The sequence below is a fragment of the Aquila chrysaetos genome, chromosome 19 (genome assembly GCF_900496995.4).
Source record: "Aquila chrysaetos chrysaetos chromosome 19, bAquChr1.4, whole genome shotgun sequence".
NCBI lineage: Eukaryota > Metazoa > Chordata > Aves > Accipitriformes > Accipitridae > Aquila > Aquila chrysaetos.
The window spans coordinates 10,092,880-10,113,614 of NC_044022.1; the positions used below are offsets into that span (position 1 = coordinate 10,092,880).

The 20,735-nt window shown below is 45.3% G+C and overlaps 1 protein-coding gene across 5 annotated transcripts in view; it reads left to right on the forward strand.

Annotated features, from left to right (window-relative positions):
- The first annotated feature begins 2,432 nt into the window (after positions 1-2,432).
- EXPH5 (exophilin 5) overlaps positions 2,433-20,735 on the forward strand; it is a 38,691-nt gene continuing 20,388 nt past the window's right edge. For 2 of the 5 annotated variants that reach the window (XM_030042446.2, XM_030042445.2), the window contains exon 1: positions 6,981-7,330. Coding sequence is in view for 3 of the 5 variants with exons in the window: in XM_041118555.1 (XP_040974489.1) it covers positions 2,611-2,729 (119 nt within the window). In the remaining 2 variants the exon portion in view is untranslated. Of the gene's footprint in view, positions 2,730-6,980; positions 7,331-10,713; positions 10,833-20,735 lie in introns of those variants that run through there. The other 3 variants (XM_041118555.1, XM_030042443.2, XM_030042444.2) reach the window with 3 other exon arrangements.

Genomic DNA, 20,735 nt, shown 5'->3' on the forward strand with positions numbered 1-20,735 from the left:
GAAAAGTGGTTATTTTTCACGAAATAAATTTCTGGTAGAAGACTCCATAAATAGCAGCTGTTTCTAGTCATGATCCAATGCACATTTTGTAATGCTGATACAACATACCAAAGATGCTGTGTAAAATGAACATCTTCTTACCATACAAGATGGCTATGCCCATATCTCTAAATATTGTGGATAAAAGCCACTGAAATAATAACTACTGGGATGTCTGGCAGCATCTCTCTAAAGCCAGTAGTGTATGTACTTGTCACTCTTCTAAGTAATTCCACCACATTGCACAGAATGAAAAACTTATTTGTTATTACCTGAAAGACCATACATTGCTCATACATTAAATAAAAGCCTTGTCCCTGCTCCCCTCAGCATTGAAAGTATGCTAACATACATTTTGGTGATTAAAAAAAAAAAAGCCAATTAATCAGATTGCTAGAAATGAAGAAAAAGGATGACAGAAACTTAGAAATACGATTCCACTCTTGACTTACATGCAGGATAAATACAGTTATAGATAAAGTCACCAAATTTATGGGGGAATGTCACCCTTTCTTTGTAAGGCCTGTAGGACAAAACTTCCTTTGCAAACTTGTAAGAACACATGCATCCTTCCTATGTATTCTGTATGTATACATTTATTTTTTATCATAGAATGGTTTGGGTTGGAAAGGACATATAAAGGTCATCTAGTCCAACCCCCTGCAATGAGCAGGGATAGATCAGGTTGCTCAGAGCCCCATCCAACCTGACCTTAGATGTTTGCATAAGAAGTTAAAAAACTACACCTCACCAACAAGATAAAATATTGTTTTTAAGGCAAGAGTGGGCATTGATGAGGTTCATTGCAATGGATGTACAGAAAAAAATGTTATCGCATCCCCCCTCAGCTCTGGGAGCAGACCAGTGTGATGCAGAAGCACCATGAGCAATTGCTTCCCATATCCTGCAGGTGCCAGGCAGAAAGGGAGAGTGATGTCTAATCCACTGCCTGGGAGAGTCCCAGGGAGAACTCCATATGCTCAGCTTCTGCTGGTAAAACAGTTCACTCCACTATGCTCAGTGCAACAGAATGGGGAGGACAGGACATTTACCCTTAGAGAAAAGTTCTGTAAGTTCCTAACACACCAGTGATGGCTGTGGCTTTTGCACCTTTAGAAACAACAACACTTGGACTTTACCCACAAGCGCCTCCTATACCCTATTAAAAATTCACTGTGTCCTTTCTCTGTGGGAGACACCTCCCCTCGACATCTTCTAAACACCATAGTTCTTCATAGATTTCACTACATTTTCATCAGCTGTCTCATAGCCTTGGGGTTTTTTTTGGTCACCAGGAATCAGGTAAGGTTCTTTTTGGGCCAGACTAGTAATGCCAGAAGCTACATCACAACAAGGAGGCTCCTGCATCCTGTTATTCCTGCTGCGCTCTAAGGTCCTTATTTCCACTTGCACCACACGACTTCCTAGTGGGGAAGCATTCTTCTGTGGCCCCACGTCAGCCTGCTGCGGGGTGGGAAGGCGGCTGCGTGCTGCTCGGCTCCGCTCCTGCTGCACACTGCCATGCTGACTTCCACTGCCTCGCTTTTCTGTAACAAAAATTGGGTTTTATTTTCTTTCTCCATACAGCTGTGCTCACATCTGCAGTTCAGTCCTGAATAAAGCCCTTCTTTGATAGAAAAATTTCAAAGGACATTTTACTAACTCTTCAACTAGTACAGTGTACTAGACACATGCTTTGGAGAGAGACACCTGTTTGTGCTGCTCCCACCAGCACCAGCACCCAGCTGAGATCCATTAGAGCCGTCAGAACGAAATTACTTCTGAGATGCGGTTGTAACGCCCAGGTCAAAAACTTCTGTTCTCTACTACTCCTTCGGGAAACCCTTAAAGGAGAGTCAATAGGAAACGCTGCCCCGTTCTTCCCCCGTGGAAAAGTTACCGCTTTGCATCCACTCCGCAAGACTGTAGGCATGTCCTTCTACAGGGGCTACAGGGGCAGGAGGCTGCTGGCGCCGCGGGCGGCCGAGGGGCCGAGCGGCGCCCGGGCGGAGCGGCGGGGCCGCGCTGCTCCGGTGCCGCCGGGAGCGCCTTGGCGGCGGCCCCGCCCCGCGGCCGCACACGAGCCGCCGGCGCCGCCGCGGGGCCCGAGGCGGGCGGCGCCAGGCGGGCAGAGGCGCGGCGGGAACCGCGGCAGGAACCGCGCCGTGACCGCCGCCGCCGCGGGGGGACCCGCACCGTCCCTCAGAGGTCCCCCTGAGCGGGCGTGCGCTCCGCCTGGCAGCGCCGAGGTAAACAGCGAGCCAAACGCTCAGCGCAAACACCTGACTCAGGCGGCGGGGCGCAGGCACAGGGCGAGCCCCGGCCCGGCCTCCCGCCCCGCCCCGCCGCCCTCGCTCCGGAGGGTGCTGCCCAGCGCGCTCCGGGGCGGTGCGCTGCCGTCCGGGGCGGCGGCTCCGGCTCCGGCTCCCGCCGTCCGGAGGGAAGCGCGTCCCGCGGGTGCCGGCGTGCGCGGTCCTCCCGGGGCTCGGCCATGCTGCTGTCGCTGCAGGCTCCGAGGGGGTCAGCGCTGCCCGCTTGCCTCCGCCCGCCCGCCCGGAGATAAGCCAAGCCATGACCGCAGCGCCCCGGGGGCCAGATCTCAGTTTTTTAAAGGAGGAGGAAGCCAGGGCCATTTTTCAGGTGCTGCAGAGGGACTCGGAGCTCCGGCGGGCTGAGAAGGACAGAGTCAGGTACCAGGCTCGACCCCCGCCGTCGCTGCCCACCGCACCCGCGCGGGGGCGGAAGGCGCGGAGCCGGGCGGCGGGGGAGCGGAGGGCGCACGGCCCCAGCCCGGGCGGCGCGCGGCGGCGGCGGAGCCCGCGGCTGCTTCGCCCAGCTGAGAAGAGCGGGAAAAGGGCCGCCCCGCCGGCAAGGGTCTGCGCCGGCCGAGGCGCCGCGGGGGGGGGGGGGGGGGGCCAGGGAGGGCCGGGCTCGCTGCGCGGGAGGCTGCGGTCCCGCCGGGGGAGCGGGAGGGTCGGCCGCCAGCGCCGGCTGCTGCGGGCCCGCCGGAGCCGCCCGTCCCGGGCATCTGCAGCATCGGGACGTTTGGGAAACGCGCGTTGTGACAGAGACGGCTCTGAGTCACGGCTGCTGCTCCCCGCGGCTCCTCTCCTTCCCCGGGGAGGAGGACAGGGCCACTTCTGTCTTCCACGGTGTCGCTGGCAGGGGGCGTAGCCTAAATCAACACTGGTACCTGGGGAGACAACGGTGCCGGGGAAGTTTTGCGGGACCTTGCAGGGAGACGTGGCGGCTCGGCGGCTCTCGGGCAGATCCCGGAGCCGATCCTGGCAGCTTTTGGAAACCAAGCCAGGCACTCGCCTGGCTGAAAGGTTGTTCACAAGAGCCTTTCAAGTGACTTAACTGAACTCCCTCTGCATTCAGGTACGCAAGTCGTCCTGCAGTACGTGCATCTTATACGAGCCGTATGAAGAAATAGAACAGCCTCGACCTTGTTTCTAGCTCGTATCTCCCCCGTGTGCAATCACCAAAGCTATTTGTATTGATAGTGACAGCAAAGGTCAAGGAATTAATAAAAATTATGCTGGAAGATGAGCCGTTTATTATTAAAGGTTGTCGTTTCTTATTCCAGATGAGACTTGAGGTAGCTTGTGGGCAGTTTGCAAGTGAGAGGCAGTGTCCTCTCAGATTGACAAGTGGGCACCTTTCACAAGTAATGCTTCTGTGTAAGACGTAGAAGGAATGTTAATGAATAACATTTCTGTCAAGTGGATTGTTGTACTGTGTATTTTCTATTTCAGTCAAGTGGATTTTATGATGGGCATGGTTAAACATTATGTGTCAACACTGACTTGCATCTAAAACTTGTCTTATTTTTCTGCAGCATGTGAACCTGGACTGAGTTAAGTGTGACAATTTCTTTCTTCCATAATTCAGCATTACCTTTCTTTCTTTCTTTGATTAATTTCTGTTCCATGTGTCCCATTATGACCCAAAAAAGGAGGAATATTTTGCTGGATATGGAGAATTACATGGCTGGGTGGTTTTAAGTTTAAAACTCTGGGTGAGACTAAAGCTGGAGCAAATGCAGTGAGGCTTCAAGTGCTGTGGAGAGGGTTGTGAAGTAATAGCCTGTTCTTGAACTCAAGGCTTCCACCTGCCCCCAAATTTGTATTTGTTTGTCTGTGTACTTAGGACTTTGTCAATAGAAAGTGGTCTCTCTCTTTTTGCAAAAGCTGTCAAAATAAACATGGCATAAGAGGGCATTTCTGGTGATGCTTTACTGAGATGGAGTCTACTTTAAATCTCAGTTGGAAGAGGCATTCAGAAGTTGAGCAGAAGATAGGTGAAGTGTATATGATCAAGGCACCATACTGAAATCTGGGTTAAACCCTGGATCTCTCAAAGGCTTTGTATGTGTCCTTGGGCAAGTTTCTTAATCTCTCTTGGGCCTAATAAGAGTACTTTCCTTCTCACTCCGCTTGTCTACCTGGTCTTATTTAGACTGTAAGCTCTTCAGGCCAGGGGATTCCCATCAGGAGCAGACGGGTTCCAGTCTGTGTGGTGTTGCCCTGTGCTACTATAATCTAAATAACGTCAGTGATCACCCTGGAGGGCCAAATCCTGCAGTTCCTATATGACCACAGTGAGCTTTAGAGACTCTAAACAAAATTGCGTTTGCTCCTCTTGGTCCCATGTGCCTGCCCGCTTGGCTCTATGTCATTCTTATTACTATTATTTTGATAATTAACTTTGTACACATTTTTTTCAGTTCAGAAGTTCTAAAATAATGCTTGAGCACTGTGGCAGCCCACTCCTGGGATGCTTTCAAATTGTGATTTTGAAGTATGCTGTCAATCAAATGAGGCATATAGGAGATGCTGTGGAACAGAAGGAGAGGTTTCATCAATACTACTTTTTTGCATGAAGTCACTGAAGGCAGTTGTCCCCCGAACTGCTCTGAAGCATGGTTTTACAAAGAGCTAGTTGGAGCTGGGCAGGGCTAGGGAGCAAGTCAATAATAACCAGTGGGCTCACTGGTCAAGTTTGTTCAGTGATCATTATTTACAATATAGCATGTCCCTGTATAGACCAATCTAGACTGGATTGACAGAGGGAATGAAGCATTTGCTGGCAGACCACAAGTCAGGTTCTAATGACTGCACTGATCTTGCGTGTGCTGTTTGATGTCATATAAGCAAGCACACAGCTGTCTGCAGCTCTCTTGAAAGATCAATGAAAAACTGAAATCCATTCCCAGATACAGCTCTGGAATCAAAAAAGCAGGAACGGGCTTTTCTCTCTTTACAAGCTGCATTTGTTATATAAAAAAAGTTAGCACCACTTATTTCTGATTTTGTCTTTCAAAATTAACATCAAAAGATGAATCCTGACATCCTGTATGGCTTACGGTATCCAACAAATGACAACCATGGTTCAGAGGAGTTGATTTTCACATAAACACAAATGTATTGCAGTGCAGCATGAAATACTGACCTCCTCAAATTCCTCCTCAAGCGCATTGAGCTCTCAGCTATGTAACCGTAATTGTTTCCAGACGAATTTTTTTTTTTTTTTCTTTTCTTGTTGCTTACCTACACTGGAAACTTGATAGAACCACTGGATCTCTCTTCACCCAGACAGCCCACGCCTTCATGAAATCAAACACATATTGGGGGCATTCTCTGGGAAAAGGTTAGTTGCTTTATACCACCCCTCTTGTAGCCTTTGTGTGGAGCAGGAATGTGGGACTTATGTGGTCAATTGTGCACAATTGTGCAGTAGTGGGCCTCACTTTGTGCTGTCCCTCCCTGCTCCTCCTGATGCCCCAGCACATCCTCTGGGTACCATCGGCCCTTTCTCAGCTCCCGTGGCAGGCTTCACACCTCTAAGCCTGGTTTGGAAGACCTCGCAGTATTGCTTTCCCTTTTATGCAGAAATGAACTGTGTGACCTGTTGGACCTTTATTTGTTCTTGCTACTGGTGGGGAGCTGAGCTCCTGATGTGCCCTGGGCTGCTGGTTCCCCAGACTGCATTTTTTGTGCCTGTTTTTTCCTTTCCAGTGCCCTCTCGTGGCTCCTCTCAGCAGTACCTTTGAACACCAACAGCAAAACAGCCGTACCCTGACTCCTTCTCCCACGAAACAGGTTCAGAGAAGCAGCAACAGTCAGCTTTGGTGTAACTCACATGGCTGTTCACTGCTATATCCACTGAAAATAATTTAGAAACTTAGTAATCACGTAGTTCATAATTTAAAAGAAGAATTACATATTAGTTTTGGACTTGGGTAACACCCAGCTTCAGTATTCTTTGTTGTTCCATCAAATCCAGTCTTATTCATAATAGCAACTTGGAAAAAACTTCATTTATCATAAGCATTAACGTGGGAGAAAAAATTGAATATAGGGTCTGTATATCAATGTACATGCATTCTTCCATAATAATAATTGCGATGGTAAGATAGAAGTCCAGCTCAAGTCACAAAATGCTATTTTAGTAAGCCTGGTTAATGAAATGGATGATTTTGCAGATGCTTGTGAAAGAAGGTTCCTTCTCCCAAATATTTCAATCACAGTTAGATGCCCAGGAGGAGATAGGGAGGAATCTGGCATGTTCAGAGGGCAGTGTCATGTTCAGATGGCTCCCTAACAGTTCAGTTTCCATAAGGACACAATGAATGCTTGCTGTAGGCACAGTTATTAATACCACAGGTCAACTTTCCATACATAATGAAACAGGCCTGAAAATCGTGACATAAAAACGTTCCGGGTCTTATTCGACTTCTGGTTTCAAGGCTTCAGGGTCCACCCAGCTCATCTTCTCAAGCTTTGTTCTGCAGCTGCTGGGGACAGAAATTAAAAAAGAATTGACAGCTGATATTTGCATGCAGAGCCCCAGGTCCCAAAGGTTTAACAAACCTGTAGGTGCTTCTCTTTTCTGTCCTTTCTCCAAGAAGCTGATGGGCAGGGTGACAAGGGAGGCTGGCTGCTTCCCGTCTCTTCAGGATGGCACTTCAGAGCCTGGCAGGTAGCAGAGGGACGGGCAGTCCCTGTAGGAAGGCTCAGCAGCGATAGGGTATGAAGCTGTGGGATACAGAGGTGGAGCTGCTGCCTTTTATCTCCGAGGCAGCTCCTCCCTCTGCAGAGTGTGGAGAGGCGGACAGTGCCCAAGCAGGTGTCTTTCCAGTCTGCTCTGGAGCTCTGATGCCCCAGACTGGCCAAGCACAGGGTGCAGAGATGCACCTCCACCGCTGAACAGCACCGGGGCCCAGAGAAGGCAGCTGAGACGAGAGGAGCCAGGAGACATGGAGCCAGTTACTTAAAAGAGGCAGCAGGTAGGGGATTGTGGCATGGGAACAAGTAGCTGGTACATTTGTACGTTGTCCAAAAAACGAACAGTTGGGAGATACAGCAGAAGAGCTACAGATAAATAGAGAATGTATTTAAAAGGGCAGAAGAGCTCTGAATTCTTTAATTATTAACTTTACTTAGGACATTTGTCTCTTTTATATAATGCTCCTATTATGACTACATACAATAGCCTTGTGCATTTTAGTTTATTAATCCTTGAGAAAAAGGGAGCTACTGTTATCTTCACTTTCAAATGAGACACTGAAAATAACTGAGAGGCTGAGCCACTGAACAGGGAAATGAACCTACCTCCCTGAGTAGCAGTTTACCTGCTAGATCATGTTTCAAGAAGCAACTAGGCCTGTATTGTGTAAGGAATTTTTTCTCTTTTCAGTAGGAAGAATGGAAGAAATTTAATTACCAGCTCTAGAACATATCTTAGGCATCAGCCACTGTCTATGAATAGGAACTGAAAAAAAGAGGAAAGGGAAATGGAGCTTTTGGGAGACAAGAACACTCATTCGATTTGCTTTAATTTGTTTTGCTTATTTCCAGGTTGGTTAATGTTTTTGCTTTCTTTATTTAGTAGATTTATTCTTACAGATCTATGACAATGAGAATAAATGGCAGCAAAGCAGAGTTTTGTTTTAATTTATCCTCAAATTTAAAGATGAAAAGCAAAATAAATTAATTGGGAGGTACAGTCAGCACCACTCACTGCTCCTTTCTTGGTGACCCATTAACAGCATATGATTCTTGTGGGAAAGATGAATCCCCTCCTTTGTTCTAGACAGTCTCTACAACAAATCATTTGGACATAGTTACTTGTTACAGGAACACAACTGTTCTTATTGCCTTACGGCAGATCATTTACTGATTTCATTGTCTGTTGCAAGTAATTCCTTACTGTATTCTCCTGACTGACATTTGCTCTCACAGGTCTGGTAATAGAAGGTGGGAATAAAACGCTGCGTGGGGAATGTATTTTTTCACCTTTTTCCATTCTCATAACCTTGGAAGGCATTTGTTGCAGAGGTGCAGACATACTCCGCACCCTCTTGGTGCTTCAATTCTTTTGTCTTGCTTACAGTTTGAGGGGTCTGACATTGTAGCCTTTATTTTGGCTTAGTAGTCCTGTTGACCCTCTTGCAGCCTCTCAGAGACTAAGAATAACTTCTTGGATGTTAGAGATCTAGATTAGGGGCCCGACTCCTTATAATTACGAAGAATTTTTAGAATCAACCCCAAAATACCCATAAGCTGCATGGGTGAGGTGAGCAGGCAGGATACCAGGACAGCACCACTTGGGTATTTTGTTGTTCCAGTGGAGCTCCATCCCTGAACAAAGCATTAATAAAGAAATTCTTTCACAAGAGATACTCCACCCGGGATGTTTCAGGGTACAAGTGCTCTATTGTGTCTTGTTTGTGGAGGAGATACTATTATTGTTTACTACTGATACTGTGCCACTGGCATGTTTAGTGGTTTGTAAACACTTATGAAAACAGGTCCTTGAAGCCCTGAAGCGCTAATATGCTGAAGAAGTGTAAAGAGAAGCAAAAATGGCAGGGAAGACTGTGATTAAAAAACTTTACTCAGTTTGGTAAACAGTTACTGTCATAAATAATCCCACTTTGGGACTCCCCTTGTTCATGTGGGTGTACTGTAACCAAAGGTAATTAGTTAAGTTGCATATCAAGCTTTTTCCTCATTGCCGTTATTTAATAATCCTATATTGGGGGGGGGGGGGGGGGCTTGTAGAGTCAAGGACTGGGGCTTCACGTGAGCTGAGGAAGAGCAGGTGGTAACAGCCAAGGGCAGGTGGGCACAGCGTGTGCCATTTTTTGTTTTTGTTTTTAGCCCTGTGCATCTAGGCTAACTAAACCGAAGTCTGTGGTGTAACTCTGGTTTTACATCTACAGAGCAGGGTCCAGACCACCATTGCTGCTAGCTCATTGGTCTTTGTCTTTTCATAGTAAACCAATTTCAGTGTTAACGAAAGGTCAGTCCTTTCCTCCAAAGCTTTGCGCTTCTTTGCATTTGAGAGGAGGGGGTTTTCTGCGGTGTGTGTGGCAGTAGATTGAGACCCAGAAGCACCTTTTGAGGTGTGTTATGTTTGGAAGAGCCTGTCTAGTAGTGCACTGAATGTATTTCTTCTTTCTTCGTGTTCTCGGGGCCACGGGGGCTCCTCTCGGGGCTGGCAGGGCAGGGCCTCGCCACCAGGGCCTGTGCCACCATCCCACCACCCCAGTGAGACAGACGGGGGCGGCCCTAGCCCGATCACCATGGTGGCACGGTAGGGCTGAGGCCAGGCCCGTGGGGTTGAGTCCAGGTCAGATCAGGCCCGGTGAGGGTAACCAGGTCCACCACAGCCCGGTGATCACAGGGCAGGGCCGTGGTGATGATGCAGGGCCAAGGTCAAGCCATGAAGTCACGTCAGGGTCAGGCCTAGTGACAGTGACCAGGGTCAGTCATGGCCCCATGATGGCTGGGCAGGTCAGGGGTGTGGTGGCCAGACTGAGGCCAGGTGTGGACGTCAGCCTGGGGGTCAAGGCCCGGATCAGTGTGGCAGTGGCTGTGCACAGACAGAGCTGGGAATGCGTCTGGGGCTGTAGCTGAGGCAAGGCCCAGCGAGACAGCGTCCGTTTAAAAGCAGCTCCCAGGGGAAGGAGAGATGGCCCTTGCTGAGGCTTCTGGCTGTCTTCATGACAGGTTTCTCTAAGGCCACCAGCTCTGCTCTTCCCAAGGTGGCCCTGGGCCCGGGCAGCCAAACCCACGGGAGCGGGAGGGACATGCTCAGGGCGTTTTCCCCCATGCTCATTCAAACACAGGCCTTGTGCCAGGACTCAAACTAGTTTGCATTTTCAAGTGACAAAATACTGTAAAAATGAAAGTCATAATGATTATTATTGTCATTATTATCTAGCCCACTTTCTGATGTCACTAGGGCTGCCAAAAAGAAGATACTTGTTGAAACTGATGAGATTTAAGCCAAGGCTTACTGTTAAGCCCATGGGTAGATATTTTCTAAGTCTAAGCTTAATGGCACAAGTAGAATTAATTGAGCTTTGTCTATGTGGATAAATTGACCAGGCTTCAAGAATAAATAGGTCAGGCACAGCAGTACAAGCTAACATTAACTACTGAGTAGACAGTCAATATGGGGAGTTATTCTGGAATAACTGCTAATGCAGAACACCCCGATTTTGTTAGTTTTTCTATGGACTTGTGACCCAGTTAAGGGTCATCTTGTAGGAAGTCTCTGCACTTCCCAGATTTGACCTTTCCAATAGTAACGTCTCTATGTTCTCAACACCCTCTGTCTCCTCCACAATTCAAGTGCAGAAGTTAAAATAATAATTGACATTAGTGGGAATAGGAAATGGCCATCAGGTGGAAGAAGACAGCTTCCCATACTAAGCAAGCAAAGAGTCATGGAGTTGCATGGAGAAGAGAACTGTCTGAAATGCTGAAAGCATCAGCAAGGTATGGTCACTCTCACTTTAGCTCAGCTTTCTTATATATGTCTATTAAAAGTTGTTTGTAGTGCCAGTGACATGTGGTAGAGTCACTGGGTCTCTGGAAGGTAATGCCAGTGAAGTGTAACATGCACTGTCTGTGATTGCTGTAAGGAAAGGAATGAATATCAGTCTGCAGTGAGCAGCCTTGGAAGGACCCCAGAAATATTTTCAGGTGCTATCAGCTTCTACACACTGTCTGTGTCCCGACACTTTCAAGTCCTTGCACATATTTCAGAAATATTAAATGGGTTATGCCAGGAAGTCAAAAAAAGTGTTGCACAGGAACATGTCTGATTCATGTTCAGAGTGGCTGGATGTCTCCTCCAGTACTGGCATAGCTGTGCTCCAGTGGTGTGTTCATGTTACGTGTGCCTTGTAATCCTCTCAAAGACTGCAGCACATGCTTTCTGTGGTGAAACCCGAGGCACTGTAGTTTTACTGGGCTTGGTCCCTGAGGTACATCAGATTCTTGGGTCCGTCTAGACATGCAGCAATTGCACCTCCTGTAGATGTGGCTCTTGCAGAGACCTGGCAAGAGCTGAGAGCAAGGCTTGTTGGGCTGTATGTCAAGACTTCAGCTGACGTTCATTGGTTTGTATCAGATACTGTTTTGACAGCATTTGAAAAATGTTGCATGCATCTTGTCTCCTTTTCTTCTTTAAAATTTAGTTTTTGCTAGTACTTTATGTATACAAAATTTAATCATCCTTTAAGACCTTTTTGCTCTCTGAATCTAGTTTTCAAATCAAATGGAGCTTGGCCCAATGGGGTTTTAAGCTTTGGGCAGAGAGACCCCATTTTCTTCTGTGTTCCTAACTTTAACACAGGACTATATAGACTTAAGGACTGACCTCAGTTCAACCTTTCCTGTGCTTGTTTTAAATTGAAAAATTACTTAATTTCCTGGAGCTGACAGGCTGAAGAGTTTTACAACTTACATATTTCATGTGAGAACTGCATTAAAGCAAGTAGGGAAAAATTGGGACATTTTGCTGAGGATTTGTGCATCTAAATGTTCACATGAATTATAGAATCATAGAATGGTTTGGGTTGGAAAGGACCTTAAAGATCATCTAGTTCCAACACCCCTGCCATGGGCAGGGACACCTTCCACTAGACCAGGCTGCTCAAAGCCCCATCCAACCTGGCCTTGAACAATTCCAGGGATGGGGCATACACACCTTCTCTGGGCAACCTGTTCCAGTGCCTCACCACCCTCACAGTAAAGAATTTCTTCCTTACATCTAGTCTAAATCTACCCTCTTTCAGTTTCAAGCCATTACCACATCACTACATGCCCTTGTAAAATGTCCCTCTCTGGCTTTCTCATAGGCCCCCTTTAGGTGCTGGAAGGCTGCTATAAGGTCTCCTTGGAGCCTTCTCTTCTCCAGGCTGAACAACCCCAACTCTCTCAGCCTGTCTTCATAGGAGAGATGGCCCAGCCCTCTGATTGTCTTCATGGCCCTCCTCTGGACTCGCCTCAACAGGTCCGTGTCCTTATGTTGGGGGCCCCAGAGCTGAATGCAGTACTGCAGGTGAGGTCTCACGAGAGCAGAGTAGAGGGCGAGAATCACCTCCCTCGACCTGCTGGTCATGCTTCTTTTGATGCAGCCCAGGATACAGTTGGCTTTCTGGGCTGCAAGCGCACATTGCCGGGTCATGTTGAGCTTCTTGTCAACCAACACCGCTGAGTCCTTCTCCTCAGGGCTGCCCTCAATCCACTCATCGCCCAGCCTGTATTTGTGCTTGGGATTGCCCTGACCCATGTGCAGAACCTTGCACTTGGCCTTGTTGAACTTCCTGAGGTTCGCACAGGCCCACCTCTCAAGCCTGTCAAGGTCCTTCTGGATGGCATCTCTTCCCTCCAGCCTGTTGACTGCAGCGCACAGGTTGGTGTCATTGACAAACTTGCTGAGGGTGCACTCAATCCCACTGTCCATGTCGCCGACAAAGATGTTAAACAACACCGGTCCCAATATGGACCCCTGAGGAACGCCACTCGTCACTGCTCTCCACTCTGACATGGAGCTGTTGACCACAACTCTTTGAGTGCAACCATCCAGCCAATTCCTTATCCACCAAGTGGTCCAGTCATCAAATCCATTTCTCTCCAATTTAGAGACAAGTATGTCGTGCGGGACAGTGTCAAATGGTTTGCACAAGTCCAGGTAGATGATGTCACTTGCTCCTCCCTTATCTACTGACGCTGTTACCCTGTTGTAGAAGGCCACCAAACTTGTCAGGCATGATTTGCCCTTAGCAAAGCCGTGTTGGCTGTCACGAATCACCTCCTTATTTTCCATGTGCCTTAGTATAGTTTTCAGGAGGATCTGCTCCATGATCTTGCTGGGCACAGAGGTGAGACTGACTGGCCTGTAGTTCCCCGGGTCTTCCTTTTTTCCCCTTTTTAAAAATGGGTGTTATGTTTCCCCTTTTCCAGTCAGTGAGAACTTCCCTGGACTGCCATGACTTCTCAAATATGGTGGATAGCAGCTTAGCCACTTCATCTGCCAGTTCTCTCAGGACCCACGGATGCATCTCATCAGGTCCCATGGACTTGTGCACCTTCAGGTTCCTTAAGCGGTCTTGAACCTGATTTTTCTCCTACGGTGGGCAGTTCTTCATTCTCCCAGTCCCTGCCTTTTCCTTCTGTGGCTTGGGCAGTGTGGCTGGAGCACTTGCTGGTGAAGACTGAGGCAAAAAAGTCATTGAGTACCTCAGCCTTCTTCATATCCTGGGTAGCCAGGTTTCCTGTTTCGTTCCGGAGAGGGCCCACATTTTCCCTAGTCTCCCTTTTATGGCCGATGTACCTATTCCTAATCCTTCTTTGCAGCTAGATATTTATGTTAACACTGTTCAATGTAATAAGTTGTATTTCAATGCCTGTATTTTAAACTCCTACCTGAAACTATATTCTTTTTATCAGTCTTACCTCTGAAATAAATAGGTATATGTACTGTTACCATACTAACTGTGACCAACCACATCAAAACAAAAGCTAAGAGTAAATGAGGAAAAGTGCAGTCTGTTTGCACTTTATTGTACATAAATTACACACAGGTTAATTTGTGTGGTTGGAATAATCAAGGAACTGCGATACTTCTGCTTGCCATATCTTTGGATTTCTAGATACAGGGGTCTTAGTGCAGAGAGCTGCAGCCAAGCAAAGCTGCAGCAGTGTGGCTGGGGTGCTCTGCAGTCTGTTTGTTCCTGCATTATAGACTTGTGTGTTCTTAAAGATATGTTTATATGTGTATATATAAAATTATATATATACATAAATATTATATTTTAAAGTATTATTATACTATAATATTTCTATTTCTAATGGAAGAGTTGTGATAAATTACAAGATTCTAAGCTACTATGGTAGAGGATCTGTGTAAGTATGTATTATATACATGTATATAAGCATTGTCTTTCCAGATGAAAAATATCCACTGTGTCAACTTTTAGAGCTTATTTTCATTCTTATGACTGCTTTCCTTAATTTAAAGCAATGTAAATGAGGCTTTTGTAGTGTTGTAGTAACGTATAAACTGTGTGCAGGTACGCTCTGACCTTCTGTCTTACTTCTGTTGACCAGAATCTTGCTTCAGCTCTATGTGAGACTCTGTACAATTATCTGAGATTGCAGAGGTATATTTTGACAGCCCTAGGCTTCAAGCTTAGCTCTGTACAAACAAATATCTAAGCCCGTCTGGAGCCTCTCAATTTTAGAGCTCTGTCCAGACCCATATGCTATCACACACAAACCCGCTTGCAGAGATGAGACCTTGGTCTTCATTTGAAACCGGTTCCCCTCATTTGAAGTTCTCACCTTGCCTGTGTCTGTTTTCTTGTTTTTCCCTTTACATTGTTACCTAGGCACAGTTTTGCATAAAGAAAGTCGCACAATAACATGAGGAATAGCATCTGTATTGTATGTCTTTGTAAGACAGTTAAATTTATAACGCATGGCTGAGCTGTAAATTACTTGCATAGATGGCTGTCTCTTTGCATGCTATCAATATTTATAAAAGGTCTCACAATCAACTAGCAGCTCTACGCTGGAAGAGTAAATATGTCTGCTGTTAATCATTAGCTTCAGATTTACTGAGACTCCTAAGAAGACCTGATCCCCAGCCTTCCAGGCCACCATGTGGCACACACAGTATACATCTGTATTTCAATGTAAGGCTTCCAGGACAGAAATTCAGGAGCACAAAACTTACTCCTGTCATATGATATTTTTGGATTGAGACTGCATCTATCCCTGCAAACAAATCAGAATCTTTGCATGGAGAATTACATCCATTGCATCTATTAGCATGTATTAATGCTATTGGAAATTCCTATTAATGAAGTCATCTCATTAGAGATATCAATTACTACCATTCAGAAGCTATGTGACACACTTTAAAAATGATAGGTAGCCTTCCTTTGCATTGCATCATAGATTTGTTTTGTTATTACCATATAATGTTCATAGGTAGCTTGTGAGTATTGACAGCATAATGAAGTAACACCCTTTTTTTTTTACCTGTCATTTGCAGCCTGTACAGAGAGATTGTAAAACATTCTGAGCGTGGAGCTTTCCCCTTTTTCGTGCTCACTGTATTAGTGACATTACTAACGGTATTTCACCTTATTCACTCTTGTTGACCAGCTGCCCAAAGGACTAAAAGCTTTCACATTCTAAGTATGTATAAACTCAATTAAAAGATATATACTTATAGCCTTTTCGATTTGTTCCAGCAGGGCTGAAATAACATTTTCACTGTAAACCCAGGGTAGCTGCTAAAGAAATAGTTTCATATTAAAAGTAATGTTTTGAGGCATTGTTACAGCTTGAGATGGGTGATTAATCGCCCTCAGCTCCCATGATCTCAGTTTTCAATGCTCTGTGCTTTAAAAGGTTAACTTGATGAAGACAGTCATTGAGGTCCTGATTTCTGAGCTTTAACTGAGAACTTCTGATTCCTGAGCTGCCAGTGCGGAGAGGAGTTATGTGGTCACCATAAGAATGAACCTTGTCCTTGCCCTTACAACATTTCCTAGGTTTCTGTTTCAAAGAAAAGTGTGAGTCTGTGCTCTTGCCCATGGGAACAGACAAAAGCTTCAAGGGGAAATGGAATGTTGGACTCAGTGAAGGAAAACCGCAGTTAGAGTAAGTCATCTGCAATATATTCATTTCATATAGTTTAATATGAGAAGTTAATGCTTTGGGAAAAAAAACAGGTAACTTTTAGACACTGTACAGAGTGTGCTTAAGTTAAAAAATTGTAGACACAAAAGACATTGTGAGTTAATAGAGTGGAAAGAAATATTCAACACACAGTGGGAGCCTGATGAGAATGTTCCGTGTATGCTGATAGTCTAACCGTCTTTGTGGATTGTGTCTAATGAACATACACATTGCCACCATATTAGGCTATCTCAAAGCAGGTGATCAGCTTTAATTTATAAGAATAAATCTGCTGAATAGAGGTAGTGTAATAATGTCAGATTTTGTGCTTTTTCTACTTTTTAATTAAAAAGAAGAGAGGTGGAAATGGAAGGATTTTCCCCATGAGCTGACAAGGGGGAACTTCAGTAAGTGCAGAAAAGTTGTTCTGCCTTTAACTCACATATTCCCTGCCTGTATCCCTGACACACACAACAGGACTTAATGTGTGAATCTGATGTTTGTTGTCAGAAAAGCGTTCTGGGGACAAAATGACATTTACTGTTTGCAGCTATCTGCTTAAGTAGCCCAACTCGCTGCTTGAAAGGGTACTATGGGGTGCATATCGAAATCATGTGCAGAAGTGGTATCTTTGTGTTTAAAGTACTTCTGCCTATTAAATGTACAGTCTGGAAGGAAAAACTAGAGAAGATTCATTCCCTTTTCACTTCCTTCCTGCTTCCATCTCCTGGTTTTGCACATTTCTGGAATCTAAATATTTAGGGATAATTGTGAGCTGGCAACTTGAAGTGCCCATCAAAGTGGGGTTGAAAACAGATCCCATACAGTTCAGTGCTGGGCTGTGAAGTGTTTCCCCAGTCCCTCAGGTGAACCTTTCTTGGTACTTCCAGTTACTCCTTTCCATCCAGAGGTGTCACCAATAGGTGACTCTCTAGCAGCCTGACCTGATGCCTGTTCAGGACAGTGAAAGTCCTCTCATTACATTTGTTGGTATTTGGGTCACGGTCAGAAAGAAACACTGAACCAACACACTCTTTGGTCTTCCTTGTTGTGGCACATCCTCTTTGCCCATACATATCTTTAGTTTTAGTTTTATTAGTCACACACTCGGACAAATACATCTTCTGATGGCAACTTAGTGGGTTAATGAGCATAATAACAAAAGTGAAAAGAATGAAGACTTAGATAGAAAACTAGTATTTTGGGGGAAGGCAAATTAAATGAGTGGTTGATTAGCAGTGACTTAGCAGGTTAGATTCAAGCATTATTGCCAACACAACATTTTGTTCATCAAAATAGAGGAGGCTTTGATTTTTCAGAGAATTACTGCAGAAATGCTTAATTTTATAAATGCAAAAGCCAAAGAAAAAATAAGTGCATTTTCAGTTAGATGTTTTTACATTGTCTTGTAGTGTGTGCAACCAAAACATGGGAGTCAGTTTTCCTCTCTGATTCACCTACTTCTGCATAATGTTTTATGTATAATAATGAAGCTGACTTGGTTTATTGACATGAGCCAAGCAGAAAACAGTAAGAGAGAAAAATAAACAAAAGATTGCTTTAATGTGAGTAAAAATATACCAGCTACTAAGAATAAAGACTGCCTTAGAAAAAAGACCTATTGTGTGTCTGATGTGCTAGGAGAGAGTATCGTGGCTCTGTGTATCGTTATTTTGCTTCCTGGTAGGATTAACCTACCACAGGAGCTTCTCTGGCACCTTGGAAACCAGAATGTTGTTGTTGTTGCTATTATACTTTTATATGAAATGGCGGATAATAATTTTTTCAAATTAGTTCAGCTGTGGTAGTTTTTGCTGTTATCAGTAATGCTTCTTTTCCCCTTTTTTTTTCAAATAAGATGACAACTTGAAAGTATGTCTTTAAATTATTTTTATAAAATTAAAAGGAGCTATGAGTAAGAAAATATTATTGCATATGCGTTTTAGAGCTACCCATGGCTGTGATAGCAGCCAGAGTTTTCTAGAAAATTAACTGGCCGTAGAAATGATAAAGAGATACACAGTTCACCAGTGTGGCATAATGTATAAAGCAGTGGGAAGGTGGTAAATCGAAGCAAAAAATTAGGAAAGAACTGGTTCTTCAGGCACTATTTTTTAACATCTCTAGCCTTTTCTCACTGACAAAGTAAGGAATATAAACAGAGTAAAGACATAAGTTTGGTTTAGGTAACTGTTTTTGCATATTATCTGCCCTGCTGTAGTTTTTATCTAATGCTGTCGCCACTGTTTTTATCTGCAATCCTTTCAGCCTTGTCTTCTTGGACACCGAGAGCTTAGATCCGAGGAACAAATACTGGTCTGCTTATCCTTCATCTGGTGTAATTCCTCGTGCTAGGTGGTTCTGTGTATCTGTTCTCTCGTGAGGGGTGTCATAAGAGTCCTTTAGGGCCAAATCCTGCTTCTGCTGAAATCTATAGGAATCATAATTTCTGCTTTGGCAAAAGTGGGATTGAGTCCTCTGTCCCCTGCAAACAGCAGAGGTGTCCCCAGACGTCCTATTTGGCAACCCAGTTTCTACTACCTTATACATCTGTCTTCTGCTTTATATTCTGGATGAAGACGGTAGAGAAAATACCTTTCCTCTTAGAATAGCAATTAAAGCTCATTATTATCCTAACAGGAAGTGGCAGGGGGAGGCTACAGCTCTTTTCACAATATTTATGATAACCCACATGAAAGTCTAGTACATACAAACATTTAGGTTAACTTTTCCCTGGAGATGTCTGTATAAGAAATACTGGGACATCCTTGTGCCAATAAGGAAGAAGGTGTTTTTAAAAACAGTGCAAAGGAATTGCTCCTGAGTGATTCATTAGTTTAGATGCTGTGTAGGATAATAGATGGGAAAAGGTAATGAGGTGTAGCCTGTGAGGTCATTTAGGATTGCTGCCTGATCCCATTTGTGGAGCAGTCTCCTGTAAGTTATCCTGGGAGTGGAGTTGCCTTTAATCCTGTAACAGCTTAGAGGTACTTTTCCCAGTCACAGTGATGTTGTCTCCTTTCAAAAGGAAGTGGCTCCGAGTGTCCAAAGTGGCTGTAGAGAAAGGAGGAGGACAGACAGAGCAGAGAGGGAAGCAGGATTAGTACATTTGGTTTAGAGAGCATTAGGTGTTTTGACACTCCTACAGAGCAGTGTCTCAATATATAATTTGCAATCCAAGTAACAATAGCGCTGCCTCAAAGGCAAGTTCATTGCAATACTGACTGCAGATACCATCTTCTGCTGTAATTGTTTCTTGAGACAGGCTTTCCTTCTAGTTCACAACTGTCGTTCATTAGTATCATGAGGGGGCATGTAGACTTGACAGAGCAGGTATATAGGGAAATGATGTGGTTTGGCTGGGAGTCATCACAGATGAGAAATACTTAATAGTCATGCGATATTGCAATTACATATTATGTATCATATTAATATTATTCAGTGCTCACATAACTATATATACAGGGTTCAATACAGGGGCCTGCATGTGTGTGTGAATACAAATACGCACGAGCAATTTAAAGGGTTTATCTCATGAGTTGGGGATGACAGCACAATTCAAAAGCAGCACATTCACAGATAATGACTACAGATAATGCCAAGCATCTAAAGGCTTTACAGTGTTCAAATATTAATGTCAGTGTTTGCGCAAGATTTTGAATACAGTTTTTCGGTGAAAGGCCTGTTGTGCGGCGCCTGATACGGTTGATGCTGGAGTAAGTGTGGTTCTTTGTATTTCTTCTTCTCCTCTCTGGAATGCCTAAATGTGAAGGAGACAGATGTTTATGTATAAATGATGCCAGCTTCCCCGCGGTGGGCGCGGAGGTTGCAGACCTCCCCTGGGACAAGCACGGGGGCGGCTGCTGCGTGGCGGGCGCTCGGCTGTGAGTCTGGCCGCCGCCGCTAGGTGGCGCCCGCGCCCCAGCCCGCCGGCTCCCCCGCGGAACGGGCGGCCGAACCCGCCCGGGGATCCGAAGGCGTCTGGCTCGTTCTGAGGAGAAAAACCAATTCCTGCTGGCTGGGTTTTAAAAGACCACAGGGATGGATTCTAGGAGACGGTCTCTACTTTCGGGACTTAAGCAAAACTGCTGTGGCTTTGTTTTCCGGGCAACCGCTGTGACTGCAGCCACTCCCAAAATACCTCATGCCTGGCTCTGTGCGGTATCTCGGATCCCCTTTGCTAAGGCCACAGGAGTGAGGTCATGAAGCTGGCGCTTGAGAGCACTTTGTTCATCGCCTCCTCCTGTTTCACATTACTGCTAGGCTGTTTTCCAGGCTGCAGATGGCGTTTACGGTGTTTAGTCACTCCCATGGTGCGGCAGTTATCTGTGATGATTAAGATTTTTGCCTTTGTAATAAAATTACTTCAAATGGCTAGTTCTTGTGCATGTGTCTGTGTAATCTTCATCAAGGGAAATAGTCACTCATTTACCAAAAATGTCTCTCTCCTGCCCCCCTATTCTTCAGATGCCACCAGATGAACAGTAGGTGCTAGTATGGACAATATACCCTCTATCAATTCCGGTTGGAAATACATCCATTTCCAGACTAGATGTTTAATTTTAAGTTTGCTTTGTGAGGTAATGCTGCCTCAGAGAATATGAGTTTTTATTCAAATTGATAACCGAAATAATTTGTGCTCTGAGAGCATCTGTATTCCTAGGCATGGGATTTACCACTGATTAAGGTGGAAGATTTACA